Source organism: Camarhynchus parvulus, chromosome 15, assembly GCF_901933205.1.
Source record: "Camarhynchus parvulus chromosome 15, STF_HiC, whole genome shotgun sequence".
In the NCBI taxonomy this organism is placed as follows: domain Eukaryota; kingdom Metazoa; phylum Chordata; class Aves; order Passeriformes; family Thraupidae; genus Camarhynchus; species Camarhynchus parvulus.
Genome location: NC_044585.1, coordinates 11,523,710 through 11,542,010, shown reverse-complemented (window position 1 = coordinate 11,542,010; position 18,301 = coordinate 11,523,710). Strand labels below are relative to the sequence as shown.

Sequence of the window (18,301 nt, the reverse complement as noted above, 5' to 3'; positions counted from 1 at the left end):
ACCAAAGCTTGGCCAGATATGATTTTTAGCTATTTTTAACCTAAATAAGTATTCAGCCTAGGCTTGAGAACAATAATGCAATCACTCTTTTGAGATTTACTCCAGCCAAGTCCCAACTTGGGTAAGGAAATGCGAGTTAAATCTAACTGATTTTCCTTCCGAATTTACAGCTGGGGAGTTTTAAACAAAGGAGGCCACGAGTGGCTATGGCACTTCAGGCAGGAGCTGTGTGCTGGTGGGGCTGGGAAGGCTCTCTGGGAGCCCAGCTCCATCCTGCAGGACACAGGGCACGGTCTGAGCCGCCCCAGGGACCTGCCCGACCTCTGAGTGTCCCAAAGCCGCATGTCTGGGGACACACCGGGAGTCCTGAGCCCACTTCTGGGGCCTCCATGGATCAATTGAGGAGAGTGTCCAGAGAAGGGAATGGAGCTGGGGAAGGGGCTGGAGCCCCAGGAGAGGCTGAGGGAGCTGTGAGGGGGCTCAGCCCGGAGAAAAGGAGGCTCAGGGAGCCCTTTGGCTCTGTGCTCCCTGACAGGAGGGGACAGCCTGGGGTCGGGCTCTGCTCGCAGGGAACAGGGACAGGAGGAGGAACGGCCCCAGGCTGGGCCAGGAGAGGCTCAGGTTGAACACCAGGAGGAATTTGTTAACTGAAAGGTTGATAAAACATCGGAAAGGGCTGCCCAGGAGTCCCCACTCCTGGAGGTGTGTAAGGAACGACTGGACGTGGCACTCATGGCTGCGGTCTGGTGGAGAAGGAGGTGATCGGTCACAAGCTGCACTCGATGATCTCAGAGGTCTTTTCCAACCTCAGTGACCGATCCCTCGGGACTCCGACCGCCTCACGTGAGCGCAGCACACAAAGCTCGCTCTGTGCGGGGCTCTGCCAATGGAGGGGCTTCGCCCCCTCACAGGGGCTCCCCTCACGGATCCCTCACAGGGGCTTCACCCCTCACAGGGGCTCCCCTCACGGACCCCTCACAGGGGCTTCACCCCCTCACAGACGCTTCACCCCCTCACGGGGGCTCCCCTCAGCCCGGGCCCGCTCAGCCACCGCGGCCCCCCTCCCCAGGCCCCTTTGGTTCCGTCCAGCAGCGCCCCCCTCCCGCCGCGCAGCCCCCGTGGTACGCCCCGACACGCCCCCCCGGCAGGGGGCGCTGAGGGCGGTGCCCGCCGGGCCGGGGCGAGACCGTGGCGGCACTTCCGGTCCGGGGCCGGGGCGGGAACGGCGGCGGGGCCGGGATGGCGCTGGACGCGCGGCGCCTGGAGGCGCTGAGCCTGCAGGAGCTCAGCGCGCTGCTGGACGACGAGGCGCAGCTCCAGGACATGGCCCGCGAGATGGAAGAGGTGAGGGGCTGCCTCGTACTCCCCGGCCGCGGCCTCTCCTCGGGCCGCCCCCCTCAGCCCGCCGGGTGCCCGGTGCCGCTCGGTGCTGGGGGGTTCAGGACTCCCCGCTCCCCGGAGCCGCCGGGCGGTCTCGGCCCCGCCGTGGAGCTGCCGGTGCGTGAGGAGCCCCCGGGGCTGCGGGAAGCGCTGCCGGTCCCTTCCTCGCTCCCCCTGCGCTGCCGCCCCCGGCCCCCGTTGTCCCGGCCCGGCCCTCCCGGCCTTTTGTTCGCCGGCCCGCGGCGGGGGATCGGTGCCCGCTGGGTGCCCTACGAGGGGTGAGGGCTCGGCGGGCTGAAAACGCGAAATTAAATGAATTCAAGCACTGAATTAGGAGGCAGTGACGGCCCGGGGGTGGGATCAGCTTTTCCGTTCGCACAGCCCTCGTTCTGTGCCTTGGCCGTGGTGAAGGATTTTGCCAGGGTGAATTCAAAACAATGTGAAAGAGATTTCTGTGTGCCTCGGTTGGTATGCTGGGCGCAGCCAGGGCTGTCAGGCTTCTCTGCTGCTTGTTTTGCCTGTTTGAAGTGTCTTTGTCAGTGCATCAGGCTCTAAGTCGTGCTTTTGGATCTGTGATTCTTGAAACAAAATAGGAGCCTGTTTTCTTCCTCTGCCTGTGGTTGTCTTTAACTGGTTTTTCTGTGTGCCAGTGGACACTGGGTATTACAGTTCACATATGAGATTATTCTGGGTTTATTTGGCCACAGATGTCCCTGAAAGAATCTTACTCTTAGTTAGATAAGAGTGAATAAGATGAAACTATATGTATGAAAACTTTAAAAAACAAAAATGTGCTCTGCTTCTCTGGGTCCTGTATTTATTGGGGTTTTTTTTTGTTTTCTTAAATTAGAGGACAAAAGCCTCAGGAGAAGAAAAACAGTGGCAATATGTTCTTGAGAAAGAAGCTTAAGTTTATTAAGTAAAATCAATTATAATTGTGTTCCCTCAAACTAAGATTCTGGCCCTTTTGGTGCTTCTGAGGAAATTGTTCTGGATCACCTCGAGCCAAATTATCAAAATATTACACATGGAGGGGCCCACTGAAGGCTGGGGCTGAGCTGATGAGGTGTCCTGGGGAATTTATTTGCTGTGTTATGCAACAATTCGGATTTTGAACTTTGTGCCAATAGATTTCTGAGAGTGGGGCAGCCATAACAACTTTTTGTGCAAACCTGTATTTTGAGAACTCAGAAGAAGCAGGCGGTGCTGTGGAAAGTAGAACATGCAGAGAGCTCTTGGTTTGCTGGGGGCAGGAGCACCCTGCTGAACAAAACCTATTTAAGGAAACTCAGCAGGTTATAATGGGCTTAACTTGGTGAGGATGTGAACAGGTGCAGTGCTGCTGCTTCCAGTGTGACCCCTGACAAGGGACATGGGCTCTTTATTATAATTTATTTGTCAGCGTGAACTTAAGACTGTAGGTCATCAGTGAGAGCAAACCTCATTACCTCAGTAGAAAAAATCCTTCCTCTGTACACAACCAGCCCATACTGACCCTCAGGTTTTCCCCTTTCGTTGGCATCTTAAGGCTTTTAAATTGTGGAGTGAAGTTCTGTGGGCCCGAGGGAATATTTTGTGGTGTTTGGAAAGTGTGGCCAGGTTTGGAGGTGCTCAGGCTGTGTGGAAACAGGGCTGTGCTGCTGTCTGCTCTAATCCTCTTTTATTGGATGTGGAGGCTTTTACTGGAGTCTGTTCAACTAGAAATGTGTTTACCCATCTTGGAAGGAATTGGCCATGCTTGAATATTCCTTCCTCCTTCTGTTTTTGCCTTCACTGAATTGTTTATTGCATGTGCTGCTGAGACCTGAGTTTTCCCTGGAAGTGTGTGGCAGGAAGAGGGAGAGAGGGAAATCCTGAGCACTAAGGAGGCACCGTGGTGACCTCACTGCTGCTTGGCTGTCAGTCCATGTGTATCCAGGTTGTGGGGTTGCTCCAAAGTCCTTACATTCCTGATTTTACTGTGACATTCCAATTAAATCACGATTCTCGAGTCACTTCTCTGAGGTCACTTGTATTTTCAGTGGCAAAGTTGGTTAAAGCTGATTATTCCACAATTGAAAAAAACCCCTTTGTTCTCCCTGTTGCAAGGGAAGCCCAGCTCAAACCCCAATGTTTTGTTCACAGAGGAGGAGGATTTGGAAAAACCACTTGGCTTTCCTGCTGACAGCTAAAATTAGGCACTTCCAGCCTTAGAGGGAATGTATCCTGTGTGGCATTTGAGCAGGATTCGTGGGTGTGTGCCTGTGTGCCCACGGGGTGATGTGCTGGCAGAATGTCCTGCACGTGTGTCCCCAGGTGTGTGACACTGTGGCATCAGAGCTGAGCTGCTGCTTTTCCTGTCGGAGCTTGGCTTTGCGGGGCTTGAACAACGAACTCTTGTCTGCCAGAAAAAGGAAGGAAGCTGCTTGTCTGGTACTCCCAGCCTTCTAAAACTGAGGAGGGCTTTTTTTATCATCTCTCAGGTTGATCTCTGCAGTGCATGTACAGCATCCATCTTCATTAAACAGACAGTCACAGGATTGGGATGGAAGGGACCTGAAAGATCATTTCGTTCCAAACCTCCTGCCGTGGCAGGGTCATAAAAGTAATTTGTTTATAAAAGTCAGTCTCAGTGAGATAACCCTAAAAAGCACAGATGACAGAATTTGTGACCTGACACTGGTGATGATTTGATGAATTTCCCTGTGAAAGTGAATTTTCTTTTTATCTCCTGGAGCATCACTTCTGTAGCAGCGCAGTATTGCGTTATTGACTGCTAAGGTTCCGTGGCCAAAAATTGTTTGCTTTTCAATACCTTAATTATGTGAAATCAAGAAGTCAGAAATGTATTGCCTTCTTCTCATTCCAGCATTTCAGAGTACACTGGCAAGCACAGAAGGAATTTTTTGAGCACAGTCCTTTTCTCAAAAGCTGATTGAACAGATCGTGCAGGGCAGAAAGTCCAAGTTCAACTATGTGCATTCATGCCCAGATTTCTTGGATTCCTCCTCCTGTCCTAAAACCACATTGTGCAAGTGGTCATGTTCTTGTTGGCCAAACATGAAATTTAGTTGCAAAGTTAGGAATTAGACTTGGTGGCAACTACGGATTTTTCTCTTCTAGCTGAGCATCAAATGAGTAACCTGTCTGTGTCTGACGAGTGCAAATTGCAGTGCTGTGTTTCTTGCCTCTGCAAGAAATGTCTAGGAACTGCAGCTTACCTTCTAAGCTTTATTTTGTCATTTTCAAGGAACCAGAAGAGCTAAATTTAGCCAATCTAATTACTTTGCAGTATGTTTTAATATTTATTACAGAACAGATGTTGTTAGGGGGTGTATTATTATTCACCAGTCCTTGATGAAAAGCACTCCTAAATCTTCTGTAAAAGAAGTCTCTTCTCCTACTCTGCACCTGTCAGCTCCTGTTTCAGGGGTTAATTTGACACTCCAAATGTGCATCTTTATACATCCACCGTGTGACTGCATATTTTCTTCTTAATTTACAAGTATGTGTAAGTGAAAGAGAATGTGGGAATGATAGAGGCTGGAGAAATCTAAAACTACCACGGACGTGTCCTATGTATAAAGCAATTAAAACGGTGCCACACAAAGCTGCTTTTTATTTATAGCTCCTTAAGAGACTTTTTCTCAAAGGTACCAAGAGACTCTTCTCTGTGGTGCTGGCCAGAGCAAGCTTATAATTATAGCAGCTCTTGATGGACTTTGTGGGCAGTCAGGATTGCTCAGTTTCTCAGGAGGCAGCTCCTCTGGGAATGTGCTTTTGGATGAGCCAGGGTGACGCTGCTCAGAGACGTTTCACACAAATAACTCTTGCTGCAAACCATTCTTTTGGAGTAAGGGATCAACATTTATAGTATGAGTGTTGCTAAGCTAGTACTAGTTCTGGTTTAATTTTATCCAGCTTTCTTTTTTTTTTTTCCTTTTTTAAAAGTGGAATGAAACAAAGCTGCAGTTCATAAAAGTAGTAGACTCTAAATTCCCAAAGCAGTTGCTGCTGCCTGCTCTTGGAAATGCTCATTAAATAAATCCTTGAGTAAAATTATTCAAATTACGTCCATTAAAGAAATTCATTTTTTGAGCAGCTGAAGTTTTGCAGTGCTGCATAAACCGTGACTTCTGTTTTTAATAACCTTTGTGTGTCCGTGGCTTCGTTTTCTTGCAGCACAGTTTGGTGTTGAGTGCTCTGCTCAGGAGTGAGCAATCCTTGTACCATGAAAATCCCCTTATAAGCAGCTCAGTATGGCTGCCCCATTTGTCCCATTCAGAATTCATAGTGAGTGCTTAGCAGTTAAAAAAAAAAACAACAAAACTCATATATTCTCCTATTCTCCTTAATATTGTCCTGTCTCACTGTGTCTCATGATTCTGACTGGTGTTTTCATCTGGTTTCAGATTAACATTTCCTGCCTGTTGAAGTGCTCATGACCTCAAGAGTCTTGTTAGGAATTCTGCTGGACTCCCATGCTCCTGACTTTTATCTCTAAAGAGCTTTTTCCTGACACTTCCAGTGGGCAGGTGAACAATCAGTGCAGGAGCAGTTCCCTGCTAATGCACATTTTTGTCACACGTGACAACAAAATACCTTTTGTTGGATTTATTCCTTCCTCAGCCTTTGTCTTGGGCTTGTGGAGAGCTGTGAATGGATGCTGAAAGCTTGCTTTGTGCTGCACTGATAATCTTAATAGACTGCTCATGCTGGACTGTGCCTTCCAGCCTTGGATGATTTTGCAGCTGTTTTTTTTTTTTTGTAGTTTTAAATTACTCATTTTTAGAAAGCTTTTCTACAGCACTCTTTAGGCAAAAAAAGTTTGCTTTCTGGTTCCTTGAATTAACTTCCATTTGTAGTGGAACAGTTGCTGTAAGGTTTTTACCTTAACATCAGTGATAGATTATTCTGGTTTATAGATTGTGGCTGTATTCAAGTTGCATTGCTCTGTTCTGTTTGTGAAATAGAACTCACAGACTTCAAAATTCTTTCAGTGACATGAAATATTTCAATGTCCTGAAACTAGTGGATGGGTCTTCACCAGCTCCTCCTTAAGTTTCATTAAACATCATTCCCAAGTTTGCTTTGTATCTGAGGAACTGGTTCCTCTCATGGTTTTGGGTGAGATTCAAGTTTCTCATCTCTCCAAGGGTGCATTGTTAAAAGAAATTTGACACAGACCAATGCTGGAAGTGAAGACTTCAGGAGTGACATTTTAATTCATCATTAAATGTCAATTACCATTTTTTATCAGCTTCTGTTAGAAGAAATATTTCCTTCTCAGAAATGTTCTAATATGGAGAAAGTTTAGTCATTAAGTCCTGTGTCATTTCAAGCACTATAACTTAAAGTACAATTACAAATACTTTAACTTCTTCAGTTTAAAACGAGTATTTTTAAGACTTTTGCTGAAACTTTGTCTAGTCCATAATTATTAGATATCAGGTCATATTAATCACGTTTTTCTTATTTTTGCAAGTCAGATACATCGTGTCATAGTGATATTTACTCATCTTCACACATTTGAAATGATTTAAAAGTAAAGTTACTCAGCAGATCATTATGAAAGGTTAGAAATTTGTTGCTTCTTCCTCCCCCCTGGTCCTGTTGAGAAATATTCTGACATTTGAGGCAGGGACAACATCACAAAAGTCTCATCTGACTTTAGGAAGCCTTTTCTTATTCTGTTTATTTGGACTTCTACCTCCTCCTCTTTGCTATAAATGATTATAGTAAAAGCTTCATTTTCCCTGGTATTGGTGCTCTTTACAGGCTCATAGGTTTGTGTCCAGTGGCTTTTCTCTGCTCTGAGTAAATGTGCATCTTCTTCATCCTGAAAGAGAGATCCAAGTTCACTCATTAAACTGCTCTCTCCTGACTGACATGAGAATTTCAGCCTCCCAAGCAGTGCAAACACTGAATTTGCTGTGAGGGACTAGTGAGCTCATTAAAATGGTGAAAGAGGCACCAGAACCCATCAGTCTTTTTGCACACAGTTTTCCTTGGCTGGCAGTTCAGGAGGCAGCCAGTAACAGGGCTGCTGGGGATGGCAGGGGGTTGGTAAGAGTTGGATGCCACTAATTAAGCTGTTAAACCCTGTGTACTTTAGTTCCCTTCATAATTCTTTCGTAAAAAATGTAAAACAGGGGGACTTCAGCTTTCTGAAAGCAACAGTCCTAACTGGATTGGATTATATGAGAATAAACAAATGGAAACCAGTTTAATTTAAATTATTTTGCATTAGATTCAAAGGTAAGAAGGGAACTTTCCTTTTATTCTTTGAAAGGATCCACATTGAACACAAGCATAGGGCTGGATGCTTCTTTAGGCTTGAGGAGTGAAAACAATATTGAAAGTGTAATTTCTGAATTTCACAATTTGGAGTAGAATTGGGATTGATGAGAATTTAGGACTCTGCATTATTCTTGGTGGTTGTTGTTGGATTTTTAAGTGATTTGGCAAGAACAGGGTGAGAGTGAAACTTTGGTTTTTGAAGAGTAATATCTGGGGAAAGAAGTGTTTAAGTAACACCAAGTGAGTTTTGAATTTAGGAAATTAAAGTAGCATATAAATATTGCAGAAGGAAGTAATTGCTCTCAGAGACAGCTGCTGTGCTTGGCAAAACACCTGAATTTTGATGCTGACCTTTTCTGGGGCTATTAAACAGCTCATTTGGGTTTCCTCTTTTCCTGTTTGTGGGGTGTGGCTGTGTCCCCCCAGAAGTGTGGCAGGAGCCAGGTCTGTGGTGCTGTTTGCAGGGCTGTAAATGGGAGCAGCTGCACTGAACAGGGATAACCTGGGCTAGAGGGGACACATGGATGGAGGAGGTCACAAAAATGTGCCAAACTCCTGTTGGTTTGAAGGCAGCTCAATAGAGTCAGTCTGTTGTGCCCTGGGAGGACTATTCCTCTTGTTGATTCAGCCTGAGAATCTGAAATCAAATCCCTTGGTTGATTTTTTTTTCGTTTTGATGTCTGAATATTTTAGTGAATCGAATGTGACACCCAGGGCAGACTTCTCCAAACACTCAGCTCTCCCAGAGCTCCTGAGGCTCTCTTGATAAACCCATGTGCACGTGTGAGATGTGTGAGTGTGAGCAAACTGGAATCTGGCTGAATCTTGGGTGTGTGAGAATTGTCATTTTTTCTTTAGGCTAGGAACTGCTGAGCAGAAGGATTAAACTGAAAAAAATCCGAAGGTTTTGGCATTAATCCAGCATTGGTGTAACACAGTTGGGGAAGAATGTTCTGGAGAAGGAACAGTCACGATGCAATCCTTATTTTTTACACATTAACAAGATAAGGGATGATATTCTTCTGCACCTGTTGTATCTCACTGCTGGAATTCAGATCTTTTCAAGAACTGTTGCTTTATCTGTCAATTTTCATCATTTGTTCATCAGTTGCAGGCCCAATGCCACAGCACTAACTCTTACATATTTTTGTTGTTTATTTATAAGTTTTCAAAGTCTCATTTTGTCTTGCTAATAATAATTTCACTGTCATTTCACACACTTTTTTTTTTGTTGTTTTTATTTTATATCCAGGCCCAAAATGTTCAGCACAGCAAGGACATGACTCTTGCCAGCAACCGCAGCCTGGCAGAGGGAAATCTCCTGTACCAGCCAAAGTTGGAGTCTCTGAAATCAAATTTAACTGAGAAATATCAAGAGCTGCAAGTTCTTTTTGAAGCATACCAGATAAAGAAAACAAAACTAGGTAACAGTGGCTGTTGACAATTATGATTTGCTGTTTTTTAAGTGATGTAAATCTGTTGCCTGTTTGTTGTTTGGTTTTTGGTGTCTCATTTTTACCTGTGTGAATTAGGGTACAAAGTGAAATGTCATTCTTGTGTAGTGCTGAAATAGATCACACTTCTGATGATTTATTAAGTGACTGTCACACTTAGTAACAGGTACTGTGAATTCTTCCTGTTACCTACCTGTTCTTGACCTACTCTTCTCTAAATTATCAATTTCAGCTACTTTGCTAAAGAGCAAAACACTTTGAATTTTCAGTGACTATTTATAAATCAAATGGAATATTATATTTAACTTTCATACTGAATTTTATTGTGCATCTGATACCGCACTTGCTGAAGTATTTTCAATATTATAAATATATAATTGGAATTAAACTTCAGCTTTTAGCACTCTGACAGTGTTCCTGAACTTGTTAACATATTTCTGACTGTGCATGACCCTGTGTAGAGCTGCACTCTGCTGGTTGTGCAGTTCCAGGTCACTTAGAGCCTGCTGTCATTTTCTGTCCTTCCTGTGCCTTTGCAGACAGACAATCCAGTAATGCTTCCCTGGAGACCCTGCTGGCACTGCTGCAGACTGAGGGGGCCAAGATTGAGGAAGACACAGAGGTAATGACAGAACTCCCCAATTCTGTCACTTCCACCCATTGCCAGAACCTTCCAGTGTCCATGGCTGCAGTGCTGAGCTGAGCATGTGACAGGTTAAGGAGTAGTTTTAAGAATATGGACTTGTCTCTGCTTTGAACTTCAGGGGGCACCTATTTGATTCCAGCAATTTTATTTATTTTTTATCTGAGTAATTTTTTACTCTTAACATCTTTGAGGTTCAAAAGAGAAAGTGCTCCTTTTTAGAAAAGATAGGCAAACCCTCTTAGTTCCTTGGCTTTGCCTTCAAACTTGAAGAGTTTAAAAATGTGGAATCTTTTTTTCAATGGGGTTTGCCTGGTACATGTATTACTTCATAATAAATGTCAGTTAGTAGCCTAATAAAAAATCCTGTGCTGCCTTTCCTCCAGTGTTCCTGGTGAAATATTCCATTGTGGTCTCAGTGTGTCTGTGCAGGTGCCAGTGGTCACCACCTGCTGACACACAAGTGCTTGAAGGGTGGTGTGACTTCAGAATAATGGCAGGGTTTGCTTTTGTTTGCTGATTTGCATGCAGGCATTTTGTGTAATTAATCAGGAGGAAAAAATGTGCTTATTAGCCTTGAGTTGTGATCGTAAAAAGACATTCCCAGGACAAGCTGAATTTAGTGATTTTATGTTTGTTCAGCTCTCAATTATTAAACATCATTTACCCAAAGCCACAGGTAAGGGTGAGTCTTAAGCCTGACTTAGCAATAATCTCTGTGCTGAGTCTCACAGAGTTCCCCGTGTTTCTGTTGGCATTCAAGCAGCACTGAGCTGTAATTCAGCTTAGCTGGCAATCTGGGAAGATGCTGGACTTGGTTTGTTCCCATCTCTGGTGATCAGGGGAACGCTCAGAGCAAGATTCAGATGTTTTTATTGCTGTTACTTCAGTATAAATTTATGCAAAAGTGATATTTAACTCTCAGTGCTTCTGAGTAATAAGTAACTCAAAGTTCTGCTCAGAATTCTTCAGTATGCCAGTCATCTTCCATATGCCAGCTGGAAAATCACAGGCAAAATGCTGCTATTTTGGGATGTGAGCCATTTAGATTCTGTTGCAGTAGGCTGTTTCCTAAGAGAATGTTCTGTATTTGACAGAATATGGCAGAAAGGTTCCTTGATGGTGAAATCCCACTGGATTCCTTCATCGACGAGTACCAGAGCAAGAGGAAGCTGGCTCACCTGCGCCGGGTGAAGATCGAGAAGCTGCAGGAGATGGTGCTGAAGGGACAGAGACTCGCTCAGGTTCAGCCGCCGGCGCAGCCGAGGGCAGCCGAGCCCGCCGCAGCCCCCGGCGATCCCTACAAGGATGCGACCCCTCCTCCGTCGGTGGTGCCGCGGCGGATCCCGCCCCCGCCGCCCCCCTCGGGCCCGGCCGGACGCTTCCCCGCTCCCTTCACGGCCGCCATGGGCTCAGGACCGGCTCTCGCTCACCCCGGTGCTCCGTACCCGCCCCTCCCGCCACGGCCGGGAGCGGCTCAGCCCTCGAGCCAGGCGCCCCAGCCGGGATGCCCGGCTCAGTTTGTGCCACCCTATCCTCCACCTCTGCCCCAGAGACCACCTCGCCTTCCACCACATCCTGGCTTCATCCTCCAGTAAATATTTGGGTGCGCCTGACTCTTGTATTGGTGCTTATATTTCCTTTTCCCCCATCAGAGACTTGCTGTGGGCAATGGGAGCCTCTGTTCTTTGCACAATGGAGCACAAAGGCCGAGCTGTGGCACAGAGGTTTGCAATTGCTTTGCTAAATGTGATGTTTGTTTGCAAAGGTCAGTGGTGACAAGGTTTTCCTAGGAAGGTGATGAGGTCTAAATTCTGTAAGTCCATCGAATTGGGAAGGCACTGGCAGTGGATTTGCTGACGTTACAAACAGAGTCACGCTCTGAATTCCTCAGTGATGGTAGATCAGCATCCTCCCGTGTTCTGATGTATTCCCCTGGCAGCTGGATGGATGTGTGGCAAACGGGGAGCTGGTTGTCCCTCTAAGGAATTCTGTGACAGTGTTGGGATGGTAACAGCCATACCTGACTGCTGGGCAGGGGTGTGCACAGGACCCCCTCAGCATCCTCCTGCACCCAGGCCCAGGTGCTTGGTGTCTTCAGAGCTCACTGAGCTGGAACTCCCGTCACAAGACCTTGGGGGGGTTTAGACAGGGAAAAGGACAAGAATTTCATTTCTGCATTTCAGTTGTTACCTTAGACAGTGTGTAATCAAAGTAGGCACTACTCCCACTCCTAAATAGCTTGATACTCTCAAAGTCCTGGTCTCTTGAAATGAAACTAAACTGTTTGTAGAGCCAGTTTAGGGTTTTATAGACACTTTACCAGGCAGTTTTATTTCCTTGCCTATTAAGACTCTTTCTAACAGTTGGGTTTTCTCTCCTTTTCCACACCTTGGATACAGAAATGATTTTTTTTACACAGGTGCTTAGCTTTTGCTACCATGTGATTCCAGGAATCTAGGCAGGGTATTTTCTTAATCAAATACTGGATTTTCACATGTAATTGCCCACTTGAATTTCCACAATTTAATTTTATCCCTTAACTCTGTCTCTCACTTGGCAGAACTACTTTTAACTTTCCCATTTCGTTTAGTTTTGCAGTTTGGGGCGTGTGTATCTTTCTGGAGTTTGCAGTTAATGTTTCTCTGCAAGTAGGCAAAAAAGAAAAGCCTTTTGAAGTCCATGGTGGCTGTTTGCATCTTACAGAATCTGTTCTTAACTTCTGCCACTGGATGGGAGAGGCTTTTTAGGGCAGCTCAGATTTCACTCTCGATGTGACTCTTGAAGCCTAAGGTACAGACACATGCTGGTATGTTAATCCAGCGCTGGGGGAGGCAGATTTTAACCCCTGTTGTTTGCACAGAATGTATCTGTGAGCTTGTTATCAATCAGTCCAGAATCTGTCAGAGCCCCTGGTTATTTCAGTTATTTTGGTATCATTGTGCTGGAATGCACTACATTGTTTGGGAGTTTGTACTACAAACATCAGTCAGAACAGAATATCTACTTTTTTTTTCTTTATGTAAGACCTGGATTGTCCCTTAATCATTTCCTCTGGAGTGTGGTGGTGAGCAAATACTAATCTGAAATTAAGCTCATAACAGGAAGCTCTCAATTCTGAAAACATGAATATGGTCATTTGGCTTGTTTTGCCTTCTGCAGACAAAGGCAGAAGGTTGGGCAGTGTTACTGGCATCTGAACCAATTCCCCAGTGTAAGTCTGGCAAGTTTTTATAGATGGGGGATTTTGTGAAGCAATGTGCATTGGATTTGTTTGCAAAGTGTGTTTTTTCTGTAATCTAGTGATGGTACAGGATGTGGTTGTTTTTTGGTTTTTTTAATAGTGTGATATCTTTTCTTGGTATTATTTTCTCACTGAAGCTTTGTATAAGCATGGTTAATTATGACTCGTTTCCAAGTAACTTTGCTGTGCTGTTAGTGCTGGTATTTGGGTGGCAGCTGTTGTATCTGGATGCTAAACATGAGTCTGCTGTAGAAATGTGTCCTAGAAAGAATTAAAGTGGCTGGGGGCTACCAGGGTGGTATCTGAGGGCAGAAATTCATACTTTGAGCCTGCTACACAAAAACTCTAAAACACTCCCAATTCAGTTTTACTGAGATCTCATAAAAACAACCAGGTATATTTTACACTTATCAGGTGCCAACTTTTTTTCTGAGGGTTGGAAGTCCTCAGAAGTGATGGGGGTGAGAGATAAGTGTATGGTGAATTTGCACTGCATTTTATGTATCAGACTTTATTGGTATTAGTAGTCCAGAAATATTTTTACTACTTGTTAAATCTTCTGTCTTTTGGTAACTTTTGTGATAACAATGACCTTTCAGGGATACTTTATCTAAAAACAACCTCTTGTGCACACTAAATACAGACAAAGCTAATGCAATTTTTTTGTCTGGAAGCAAAACAATGCATTATTGCATATGCATGTGGCTGATGTGCCTTAGGATCACTACTTGTGATTGTAATTCTAGGATATTAGCATTTTTATCATTTGAATGGCCATTGCTTAACTCTAATTGAAGGGCTCTTTGAGAGCACTGACTTTTACAAAAACTGACCCTCATATTTCAGAAAAACAGCTGTATCTGCTATTTGTAAGCTTATAGTTGCCTTCACTGATGGGTAAGTTTGAACATAGCTGATGTAACTAATGTGATGTTTCAGTTATTGCAAGCTCATAACTGAAGTCCAGCTGCTCATGGAAAACGTTTTGCCATTAATTTTGTGTGTGTGTGTGCACACAAACTGTAAATATTTACTTGACTGCTGGTGATGTTTAAGGGCAAAGGAGAAGAATGACTGTGGAAAGCTGTTCAATCCTTTCAGCAACAAACTTGATGAAACACTAACCTGGCAAGAGCTGTGTCAGTGCTTTCAACCTGTTGCCCTTCAACACCTTCTCCTGTTCTGTTATAGCTAATAAATTAATTCTGCTCTGGCTAGGATGTTTAGAATTGTACTAATTTGCACTGTTCATAAGATAGTGAGATTAAAATGCCATAGGCAAGCTGAGACTTGAGAGGGGGTGGCTCACGATGCTTGCCAAAAAAATAAATATATATATATATATATATAAAAAGGATTTTTGATGTCTGCTACAAATAGCATATACTTCCCCAAAGCAATTGGAGTGGAGAAAAATCCTTTAAATACAATGTGTAACACGGCTTTAGAGTGTTGGTAGCATTGGAAATGCTCTCTTTGGGCAGCATTGTTTGTGCCAGTCTCTCGTGTGCAGTTCTGTGAGCTGGGACTTGGACCTGGGACTGCAGTTCTGACTCCTGGGGCTCTCACTGCACTCAGGGCAGCTCCCAGGGCAGGTGGAGTGGTTTGTTCCAGCACAGCTGATCCAGACAGGTCACCTCGGTACCGCTGGAGGGAACAGGAGCTGCCCTGGGAGGCCCCTGGGCTGCTCGAGGTCACCGTCCCCACCACTGCACCAACCTCCACTGCCTCAGCCTCCAGCTCTCCTGGGACTTCTCTGCCCTCCCAAACTGGAATCACGACGGAGATGCAGAGCTCAGAGCAGCAATTCTTGTACCCTCCCGTGCTGGACGTGGCGTTCAGAGGGGGCAGAGTCGTCCTGTGCCTGAGCAGTTCCTCTGTGTGACCCTGGACTGCCTTAACAAGGGGCAGCTTTATCTGCTGAGCGAGTTGTGAACATACAGTGGAGTTGTTTGCATAATAAGTCTTTCTGTTATCTACTGTGTTCTGATTTTAAATAAAATAGCATATCTCTTGGTGTCCTGTCCCCTTGTGGCTCCTTTCAGTCCTGGTGCAGTTCTATTCATGATTTTTAACCCTAATGGGGTTTTTTCTGTAGCAACATAAACTCAGTTTTAGGTGGATGTAGAACATAAAACCTGCAAAATGCTTTAATTATTCATAGTAAATCTGTTTGCTGTGTTTTTAGTGACTGGATATAACGAGTCCATTTTGTGTGGAGCTGATACAGGATGGGTTTGCTCATAGTAGATTTCACACGTTGTAGTCAGGGCAATGAGGTGGGTGGGCTGTCTGTCAGGTAAAACCTCTTTGCTTTTCATCTAATTTCCTACAATTAGCTAGTGGGAATGTTCAGAATCACTTGGAAAGGCTGAAGGGAGAAAGCTTTTTTGTTTTTTTATTTAAGAGAGGAAAATCTTAGATCTCAGCCCAGTTAGGAGAAATGAGTCAACCAGAGTTATTTAGGAATATGAGTCAGAGGGCAGAAAAGACCTGATGTAATTTTCTGTGATATCTGTCACTTTAGTAGTGACGCAAAATAGAAATCAGAATAACTGATCAGGGAAGAAATTCCCTTTTTTAATTGTTTCTTGATCCCTTCCCTTTGTGGTGGCTGCAGAGCTTGGATAACCTTCTGCAGAAAAGGGAGAGTGCAGATGAGGAAAAGCTGCTGTGCTGACTCAGTGCAGGTGGGCGAGGGCAGGGGAAGGTGTTATGTAAAAGCTGCAGCTCTTCAGCTCAGCTCTTCTAAGAATCTGCTCTGTTTTGTGGCTGGCAGAGCTGTGGGACTCCAGCTGTGCCTGTTCCAGCCCTGGGGTCGGTGTCCCAGTCTGGCTGGGATTGTTCCCCGTGCACAGGAGCTGTCACCTGCCAGGGTCACACCTTGCCAGGGAGGGGACTCAGGTGGCACTTGGGTGTTAAAAAAGCAAAATGCCACAATAAAATCTGTCATGCTGGGGACACACTGCAGTGTCCGTGTGGCCTTGGCTTGTCCCTTCCCCGGAGGTGGCTTTGGAGGCTGCAGGTCCTTCCCTTGCCCTTGCTCCTGTAATTTGAGTCCCCTCGGGTTGTACATTAATTATTTTACAGCTTTGCCTCTTCACCTCTCTAAGACTTGGTCACCAGGAACTGGGCGTGTTCCTTGAGGGTTTTTGGGTCTCCACTGCTGTGCCCCAGGACACCTTGTCCCTGCAGGAGGCTGTCCCTGGGCAGCCTCTGCTCTCTCTCTCCATTTTCCCCCTACCTGCAGGACAAATCCAGGCTGCTGAGGCTGGGAGATGTGCCAGTGCATACCCTGGATCCTGCTGTAAGCTAAAAGCTGTTTTTTAAACATTGCTTATTATTTCCAAACCATTCAAAGGTGCTTTTTCTGCACTCCTGTAGGTGATGAGTAGGAATTATTTTTTCCTTCAAAGCTAAAAATGTTTCCTTCTCACCACATAATACCACACCTTGCTACGTGCACTTAAAACTGCACATTATTCCAGCAACCACTGCTGGGGCTGGGCTAATTTCTGAGGGGTTTGTTCGTCCTGGAGGGAGCCAGTCACCGAGGATGGGAGGTGACCAAGTTCTCAGCACTGCAATGAGCCCACCTGGCTGAGCAGAAAATGCTGGAAATGCCTTTTGGCCTGGGGCGTGTTGTCTCACAAGGTATGAGGGGAATCCAGACCAGCTTTGTATTTTTTTGTTTTTATTTAACCCTGCATACCCATGAAGCATTTGTTAAATGATTTGATTAGCTGGTGCTTCTGGGTTACCCCAATCATTTTTCTGAGTGGGGCATTCAGGAAATACCAGCCCTAAATACTCTGCTGTTCAAACTCATCTAATTCATGCCTGGTTGGGCACAGCAGAAAAATAACTTTTCTTGCAGAAGGCTGCTTTTTGTGGCTTCAAGGGCTCTTAAAAACATACTTTTGCAGAAGTCTTGTGGTTTGGTTTCTTTACCTGACTTCCTAGAGCCTGCACCAGCCTGTTTTCTATTTGTGAGCTTTATTTCAATGCCCTTTTTGCCCCCAGTGATGTGACACTTGTGTTTTGCCAGCTTTGCTCTCTGTTGCTGAGCTGCAGCTGCTTTGTGTGCTGGTGTTCAAACTAATGTGTGGCCACTGGAGCTTTGGCTACTGAGGGAGCCTGAGGAGGGCTGAGATAACAGCTTGCTTGAAAGCTGCTTCGAGAAAAAATAAACTACTTTACTCACCTTGGTGGATTATTTCACAACTTGGTTATTTTCCACTGCTTCTCTTACAGGTACTGAGTAAAATTTGTTCTCAGGAGCACATGAAGTGAAACATCTTCCTCTCTCCACAGCCACAATAATGGTATTTAAAAGTCATTAGCAAATTGGATCCTGCACAACAGGATGTCTTGATGGAATCTCAAAATAAACCTCTGCAGACACACAGTTTGTCATTCTGATATTTTTGTCAGCTACAAATAGCAAACACTTTCCAAAAAAGTATAGGACTGAAGAAAAAAAATTAGACTGGACAGTAAGAATAAATTTTTGTACAAAAATTAACTTAGATTACATTTCAAGTGGTTTATAGAGCTTATTTTTATTTGTGCTGCTACTTTTTGAGACTTGTGATTATCTGGCCTGGATGGTTTTAAGTAAATCAGTGTGACAGTAGTGGGGGTAAACAAGTTCCATTTAGCCACACATAATTTTATTTTTGAATTCTTTAAATATAACAAATCCTTTAAGTAGGACTGTGGCTGAACTCAGGGTAGTAAAAATTTAAAAGTGTGCATTCTTGGTTAATCAATATTTCCGGGATGAAATGGGGTGGTGTGAGTGGCTGCGTGACGTCAGTCTCCCAGCAAATACAACTTTATCACTGTCTATAAATAAACCTTGAGCTACTGCAGAAAGCACTTCCTTGAGAGAAACGAAACTCAGCAGGGAGCTGGCCCCTGTCACTGCTGTGTCATTGTCACTTGATGTGACAGCAGCCACTCGGGGCTGGGCTGAGCCCAGCAGCACCTGCAGGACCAGAGCAGCTGCAGGGGAGCACCAGAGCCCCTTGGGCACTGCGCTTTGGCCACACAACGAGCCTGGCACTGGTGCCACTGCCCATAAACTGCCCAGGCAGGCTGGGGATGTGCAACCTCAGAAAGCTGCAGCCATCACGAGACTGTTTGGTAACTAAAATAAATACTGGAATACCTCATAAATGTGTTTACCTGAGGTACAGCCACTTGTAATTCCTGTTAACTTGGCAGTCATAGAGATGAAAAGCCCTGGGTTTTACTGTGGCTTTTATGAAGTTTGATTGTAATTGGGCCTGAGGGTAA

At 45.0% G+C, this 18,301-nt stretch overlaps 1 protein-coding gene across 1 annotated transcript; it reads left to right on the top strand.

Moving 5' to 3' along the window:
* Positions 1 to 1,196: 1,196 nt before the first annotated feature.
* Positions 1,197 to 12,411, top strand: VPS37B (VPS37B subunit of ESCRT-I). Its single transcript, XM_030959087.1, has 4 exons — positions 1,197 to 1,344; positions 8,912 to 9,083; positions 9,653 to 9,735; positions 10,854 to 12,411. Exons 1-4 carry the CDS (start codon positions 1,240 to 1,242, stop codon positions 11,352 to 11,354), a joined length of 861 nt encoding a protein of 286 aa, XP_030814947.1. The 5' UTR covers positions 1,197 to 1,239; the 3' UTR covers positions 11,355 to 12,411.
* The last annotated feature ends 5,890 nt before the right edge of the window (positions 12,412 to 18,301 follow it).

What these genes read in the sequence shown, in the direction of transcription:
- VPS37B (XM_030959087.1), top strand. Translation starts at nt 1,240, where the DNA reads ATGGCGCTGGACGCGCGGCGCCTGGAGGCGCTGAGCCTGCAGGAGCTC. An exon ending in TGGCCCGCGAGATGGAAGAG is followed by an intron (nt 1,345 to 8,911) that starts GTGAGGGGCTGC and finishes TTTTATATCCAG; the next exon opens with GCCCAAAATGTTCAGCACAG. An exon ending in GATAAAGAAAACAAAACTAG is followed by an intron (nt 9,084 to 9,652) that starts GTAACAGTGGCT and finishes GTGCCTTTGCAG; the next exon opens with ACAGACAATCCAGTAATGCT.